Here is a 7,422-nt window from a genome sequence, read left to right on the forward strand (position 1 = left end):
AGCTTTAAAGACAGCAAAGTTTCCTAGTCAATCCAACTTTAGGCATCCACAACCTGATTCCAGACCTTCAGAACCATTTCAGGGCATCTATATTGGGATTTCAATAGTCCACAAATGGCTTTCAGACCTGTGGATCTATGCTTATAAGGAATACATATTGTATTTTTGTTTCGAGTTTATTAGAGAGGAAACCTCGTAAGTAAATGGTTAGTAGATAAGGCCTAAATCTATATAAATCTAAAACTAGTTCAAACGGTTTAAAACTAAATTTTAGACATATCCATGCAATGTCAAACCTATTGAACTCATGAAACAGTCTGGACCTAAGTCAAAAAGATGTTCTAGCTTTCAAGCATTGAAATGTAGGTTTTTCCCTATTGGATTTCACGTAGATCCCTGACTCAGCTTACATTATGAAGGTTATTTTGGGAATTTTATTTATTTATTTTTTTCTGTTAGCTTCTTGTTAATCAGTTTTGTATTTGTCAATTTTCTATTGGTTAAGTTTGTTATGTATAGAAAGGTGAATATTCCTTCTGTCGTGGTCATAGGCAGTATATAAATAGGCTGGTTCCTTTGTATATATTTTGTTCGATTCTGATGATTATAATGGAGAATTCCCAAGTTCATATATCATTTTCTTTCTTCTCTAACTTTCATATTTAAATTCTTATATGGTATCAGAGCAGGTGAACCAAATCAACCATGACTACAGAAATTCCTTCCACAGATTCTTCCCCTGCTTCTCCATCCAAAATTTCTAACCCCTTCCTCAATTTCACCGATGTCACCAATCCTTACCGTCTTGACCATGGTGATAATCCATCGATCTCTTTTGTTCCTGAACTTCTTACAGTTGACAATTACACTACTTGGTCTAGGGCAATGCGTAGAGCCCTTAGAGCCAAGAACAAATTAGGCTTCATCAGTGGTGCTATCACCAAGCCAACTAGTTCAGACGACCCTTTGTTTGAGGCCTGGGAACGTTGTAATGACCTTGTGACCTCCTGGGTGCAGAATTCCATCTCCCCATCAATCAAGTCTAGCATAGCTCTTGTGGATGATGCTGCTGAGCTGTGGGATGAACTGAAGGAGCGGTTTACTCAGCAAAATGGTCCACGAATCTTCCAGCTCAAGAAAGCCCTTGCAAGTTTGCAACAGGAGCAAGATTCAGTAAGTGTTTATTATGGGAAGTTGAAATCAATTTGGGATGAGCTCAATCTGTTCGACCCTTTACCTGACTGCACCTGTGGAAATTTAACTACACTTTCTAACAGATACCAAAGGGATTGTGTGATATAGTTCTTGATGGGTTTAAATGATTCATACACGAACTCACGAGACCAGATTATGCTCCTTGATCCTTTACCCTCAATTGGGAAAATCTTATCCATGATCCAGCAACAAGAAATGCAGCACCTGATGCTTAACAACCTATCATCACCTAATATGATGGGCTTAGCTAGTAGGAAGTTTCATCCCATTCCTAAACCAAGTGTTAAGACTGGCCAACCCAACAACCGTGACCGTCCTTATTGTACTCACTGTCATGCACCAGGGCATGATCTAGAGACATGTTTTAAAGCAGGGAATGCTGAGCCACCAATCTGTACTCATTGCCATATAAGTGGTCATGTAGTTGGGAAGTGCTACAAACTTCATGGGTATCCACCTGGGCATAAGTACTTCAACAAGGGAAAATCTCCCAGACTTTTTGCTAATGCTGTCATTACAGATCAAGAGGATGATTTAGATTCAAGAGTTGGTCTTACAAAGGGACAGTATCAACAATTGCTTTCTCTGTTGCAGCCAAAGGACAGTCCAATAATGCCTTCTATGTCCACCAATCCATCCAAGACAGCTTCTCATCCTGTAGCTAATGCAGCAAAGGCCCCTACCATGTCTGGTATATCTATCTCTTGTTCCACTTCTTCTGAAAGACTTTTATTCTCTGCCGAAACACCTTGGATTATTGACACAGGTGCTACAGACCACATGGTCTGCAGCATCTCCCTGTTTACTACCATCAATTCAGAAGTATCTTATTCTGTCAAGATGCCAAATGGTGATGAAGCACTTGTCACACACGTAGGAACAGTTCATATCACTGGAAAACTCGTTCTAGAAAATGTTTTATGTGTCCCGTCTTTTACATTTAACTTGATTTCTGCTAAAAGACTTGCCCACTCACTTACTTGCTGCCTTATTTTTTTTTCTGATTGCTGTTTCCTCCAGGACCTTTTGTCTTGGACAACGATTGGGAAGGGTAAAGTGAAGAATGGACTCTATCAATTGCAGCATGCTAAAGTGTCTCCTGAAGCTCTTGTTGACAACTTTTCTAAGTATTTAAATAAAAATATCTTTGTTTCCACTTCTGTACTTGACAATAGTTCTTCCATAGATCTTTGGCATTATAGACTTGGCCATACACCTTTGTCTAGGATATCTTTGATCGATGATCCTGTTGTAAGTACTGACATTAATGAAAATCCTTGCTGCATTTGTCCCATGGCTAAACAACATCGCCTTCCTTTTCCTACCAGCACACATATGAGCACCAGAATTTTTCAACTTATTTCTTGTGATATATGGGGGCCTTGTTCTGTTCCTGCACATGATGGATCCAAGTACTTTCTTACTATTGTGGATCATTTCTCTCGAAGTACTTGGGTCTATTTACTAAAAACAAAATCTGAAACTCGCCACTGCATAGAGACTTTTTGTAACCTTGTTGAGAACCAGTTTGATGTCAAAATCAAAATCTTAAGAAGTGATAATGGGGCAGAGTTTAAAATGACAGATTTCTTTTGTAAAAGGGGTATTTTGCATCAAACTAGCTGTGTGGAAACACCACAGCAAAATGCTATTGTTGAACGTAAGCACCAGCACCTTTTAAACATTGCGAGAGCACTTAGGTTCCAAGCTTCACTTCCTATGAAGTTTTGGAATGAATGCATTTTAACTGCTGCTTACATTATCAATAGAATCCCTTCTCCTGTGCTGTCAAATAAAACCCCCTTTGAGTTACTTTTCAATAGAAAACCAACCTATGGTCACATGAAAGTATTTGGTTGCTTGTGTTTTGCTTCAACTATTTCACAAGGCAGAACTAAATTTGATTCCCGAGCTAGAAAATCCGTCTTTCTTGGCTATCCTTTTGGTGTTAAGGGATACAAGTTGTTTGACCTTGATACCAAGACCTTTTTCATCTCACGAGATGTTGTTTTTCATGAAATAGTCTTCTCCTTCCACACCATCACACTTGACAACCTGCCGCTAGAAACTACTAACAACAATAATTTCTATCAACTTTCTCCTCAACCATTTCCTTCTAATGTTGAGCAGATTAAGTCAGATTTTTCTCCTTCTCAATCTTCAAACTTAACACCTTTAGATCTTCCTTCTACTCCTGTCTTCATTAATAGCCCTGTTCAAACTTCTGAGGTAGTTGCTTCCTCTCCTACTTTTGATTTACCTCATACTACAGAAGAAATCACCTAAGAACAATTACCTATCCGCAAGTCAACAAGAGTTAGAAGAGCACCACAGTACCTGCAGGACTTTCATTGTCAACAAGTGCACTTCACTTCTCCAGACCAATCATTGACCAGGCAATTGTCTTCCAATACAGGTACAAATTTTCCTTTAACCAATTCCTTATCATATCATCGTTTATCTCGTAATTATGCTGCTTTTTCAACTTCTATTTGCTCTCAAATTGATCCTCAAACATATCATCAAGCTGTTAAGGATCCGGGTTGGTGTGAGGCTATGAAGGCTGAATTGGATGCTCTTGAACTCAATCAGACTTGGGAATTAACTGATCTGCCACCTGGTAAGGAACCAATAAAGTGTAAGTATGTTTACAAGACCAAATTTAATTCAGATGGGACGGTTGAAAGGTTAAAGGCCAGATTAGTGGCCAAGGGCTATACACAACAAGAAGGGATTGACTATCACGAAACTTTTTCTCCAGTAGCCAAAATGGTCACAGTTCGTTGTCTCCTTGCACTTGCTGCCATACATGGCTGGCATTTGCAACAATTTGATGTTAATAACGCTTTCCTTCATGGGGAGCTAGAAGAGGAAATTTATATGTGTAAACCCCCTGGTTATAACAAAGGAATACCCGAACAAGTGTGCAAACTGCTCAAAAGCTTATATGGCCTTAAGCAGGCATCTCGCCAATGGTACTCCAAATTTTCAGACTCACTTATACACTTTGGTTTTCAACAGTCCAAATCAGATTATAGCTTGTTCACTATGATCAAAGAAGATGTTTTTACTGCCTTATTGGTTTATGTGGATGATATTGTGGTTGCTAGTAACTCCATTGATTGTATTAATTCTCTCAAAGTGTTCTTGAATACTGAGTTTAAGATTAAGGATCTTGGTGCCCTTCGTTATTTCCTTGGTATTGAAGTGGCAAGATCCATAAAAGGGATTCATTTATGTCAACGGAAGTATACACTTGACATACTAGCAGATTCAGGTACCCTTGGTTCCAAGCCAGCTAAACTTCCCATGGACCAAAATATCAAGCTTAGCAAAGAATCAGGGTGTATTCTTTCTGATCCAAGCATTTATAGAAGACTTGTAGGAAGGTTATTGTATTTAACTATTACAAGACCTGACATTAGCTATTCGGTGCAAGTACTCAGTCAGTTCATATCTAAGCCAACTGATCTTCACCTACAAGCTGCCCACAAAGTACTGAAATATCTAAAAGGTAGTCCTGGCCAGGGTATTTTACTTTCTTCTTCATCCCCTTTGCAATTAAACGGCTACTGTGATTCTGATTGGGCTTCATGTCCAGACACTCGACGCTCTATCACAGGCTTCTGCATTTTCTTGGGCAACTCTCTTATATCTTGGAAATCCAAGAAACAATCAATTGTTTCTCGCTCATCTGCAGAAGCAGAGTATCGGGCAATGGCAACAACTGTTTCTGAGTTTACTTGGATTAAACAATTGTTAAAAGATCTGCACATTTCTCATTCGTCTGCTGCAATTCTTCACTGCGACAATCAAGCAGCTCTGCATATTGCTGCCAATCCAGTATTCCACGAACGTACTAAACATATAGAGGTTGATTGCCATCTCATTAGAGACAAAATTCAGGAAGGTAGTATCATCACAGCTCATGTACCAACTCATTCACAACTGGCCGACATCTTCACTAAGGCTCTCTCTTCTTCTGTTCTTACTACTCTCCTCTCCAAGATGGGAATAGTAAATATCTATTCTCCATCTTGCGGGGGGGTATTGGATTTCACGTAGATCCCTGACTCAGCTTACATTATGAAGGCTATTTTGGGAATTTTATTTATTTATTTTTTTCTGTTAGCTTCTTGTTAATCAGTTTTGTATTTGTCAATTTTCTATTGGTTGAGTTTGTTATGTATAGAAAGGTGAACATTCCTTCTGTCGTGGTCATAGGCTGTATATAAATAGGCTGGTTCGTTTGTATATTTTTATTCATTCGATTCTAGAATTTTTTTTACTGCCAGTAATAATTTTGAAACATCTTTTCCTATAATTAGAGAAGGTGATATGTTTATATTCTAAAGGTTATCTTCTGAAATTCAGTATTTCTGAATTCTGAGACCCAAAGAAGAGAGCCTATCTTTGTATATCAACTTTGTGGCTCTCATTTGTAAGTCTGACGGAAAACTAGATGTACCCTGGTCAAGTTACAGAGCTAAATCTCGATAAAATATAAAGGCTTAGTTTTTATTTTTCTGATATAAATTAGCTGTTGCGCTATTACTTAGATTTCCCATATCAACTAGAACTATTACATAAAAAATAATAATTTCATAGAAAAATGCATCTACTGAGAAGAGGAGAGAAAATTGAACCCGAGATGAGCTCCAGTACATCTTCTCTCAGGGACCAGAGTAGAGTTTTCCGATTGACATCATTTCTAGACCGCCCGATTTCTCTTCCTCGCTTTTCGTCATTGATTTCGGCTCAAATTTTCTCTGCATACGTAGTTTGTGGAAGGAGGAATGTGGATAGAGATTAGAGAGAGATAAATGGCGGGAAGGAAGAATGAAGTTCTGGCTTATAGGGGAATTTCAGGCGGGCCTCTGAAAATTAATTACCGTTCCACAGATGTTTTCAATTTGAAAAGGGGAAAAAGGTAAACGCCGTTGCCGGGGATCGAACCCGGGTCACCCGCGTGACAGGCGGGAATACTCACCACTATACTACAACGACTTTGTTGGAAGTGACTTGCAAGAAAATCTACTCATTAATTCATGATTTATTTATATTATTTACATATAGTTCCCAAACACGGACTTGATGAAATGGGAATGCCGTAACTTTCGAAACGACGAGCGCGAATAAAGGAATAATGACCTTTCCTATTGTCAAGTTGCAAATATAAATAAATAAAATAATTTTCTCTTTAATTGTTAGATTTATTTACATATGATTTAAATATGATAATAGTACATGTAAATTTTTTAAGTTAACTCTTGATATGAGTAATATAAATTATAAAAGTATTGTCTAAAGTTCTGCACAAAAAAGAAGTATTATTTGTAACAAAAATCAATGGTGCTAGGCGTACAGAAGAGAGTTCACAGAAGTTTTACATATGATGTGTGATTCAAATAAAATAATAATAAATGATTCTATCATTCTGAAAAGTGAAAACAACCCACGTGAATATGTTGAAAACAAAACGAACCCTACACTAAAATAATTCCACTTTCTCACGCCAATTCCCCCATGTATCGCACGTAGGGTTGGCAATGGGCCGAGTCGGCTCGACTCGACTCGGCCCTTAATGCCACGAACTCAACTCGTGCTCGTGGCGAGCCGAGCTCGTAGCTCGTTGAAGGCTCGGCTCGTGGGCTCGCCTTTTTTTTTTTAAATAAAGAATAGAGTTTTAAAAATAAAAAGTGTTAACAAATACAAATAATTTAACGAAAACAAGTTTTTATTTTTTTTATTTATATCATATTGTAATTTGTAATACTTTTTATAAAGTATAAAAAATTTATATAATGAAAACGAATTATTTTTTGAAATACATTTAAAAAAAAATATTTTTTTATTTCTTTTTAAAGTTAATAAAGAATAGAGTTTTAAAAATAAAAAGTGTTAAAAAATGCAAATAATTTAACGAAAACAAGTTTTTATTTTTTTTTATTTATATCATATTGTAATTTGTAATACTTTTTATAAAGTATAAAAAATTTATATAATGAAAACGAAATATTTTTTGAAATACATTTACAAAAAATATATTTTTTTATTTCTTTTTAAAGTTAATAAAGAATAGAGTTTTAAAAATAAAAAGTGTTAAAAAATACAAATAATTTAACGAAAACAAGTTTTTATTTTTTTTTATTTATATCATATTGTAATTTGTAATACTTTTTATAAACTATAAAATATTTATATAAT

At 36.4% G+C, this 7,422-nt stretch overlaps 1 protein-coding gene and 1 non-coding gene across 2 annotated transcripts; one reads left to right on the forward strand and one right to left on the reverse strand.

Moving 5' to 3' along the window:
* The first annotated feature begins 705 nt into the window (after positions 1–705).
* On the forward strand, positions 706–1,302 carry LOC111381942. Its single transcript, XM_023005788.1, has one exon. The coding sequence runs from the start codon at positions 706–708 to the stop codon at positions 1,300–1,302; it is 597 nt and encodes a 198-aa protein (XP_022861556.1).
* Positions 1,303–6,150: 4,848 nt separating this feature from the next.
* Positions 6,151–6,222, reverse strand: TRNAD-GUC. The gene has a single exon. It is a non-coding gene; the product is annotated as a tRNA-Asp (tRNA).
* Between the last annotated feature and the right edge of the window lie 1,200 nt (positions 6,223–7,422).

This window comes from Olea europaea, unplaced genomic scaffold (assembly GCF_002742605.1).
Source record: "Olea europaea var. sylvestris unplaced genomic scaffold, O_europaea_v1 scaffold2399, whole genome shotgun sequence".
Classification (NCBI taxonomy): Eukaryota; Viridiplantae; Streptophyta; class Magnoliopsida; order Lamiales; family Oleaceae; genus Olea; species Olea europaea.

What these genes read in the sequence shown, in the direction of transcription:
- LOC111381942 (XM_023005788.1), top strand. Translation starts at nt 706, where the DNA reads ATGACTACAGAAATTCCTTCCACAGATTCTTCCCCTGCTTCTCCATCC.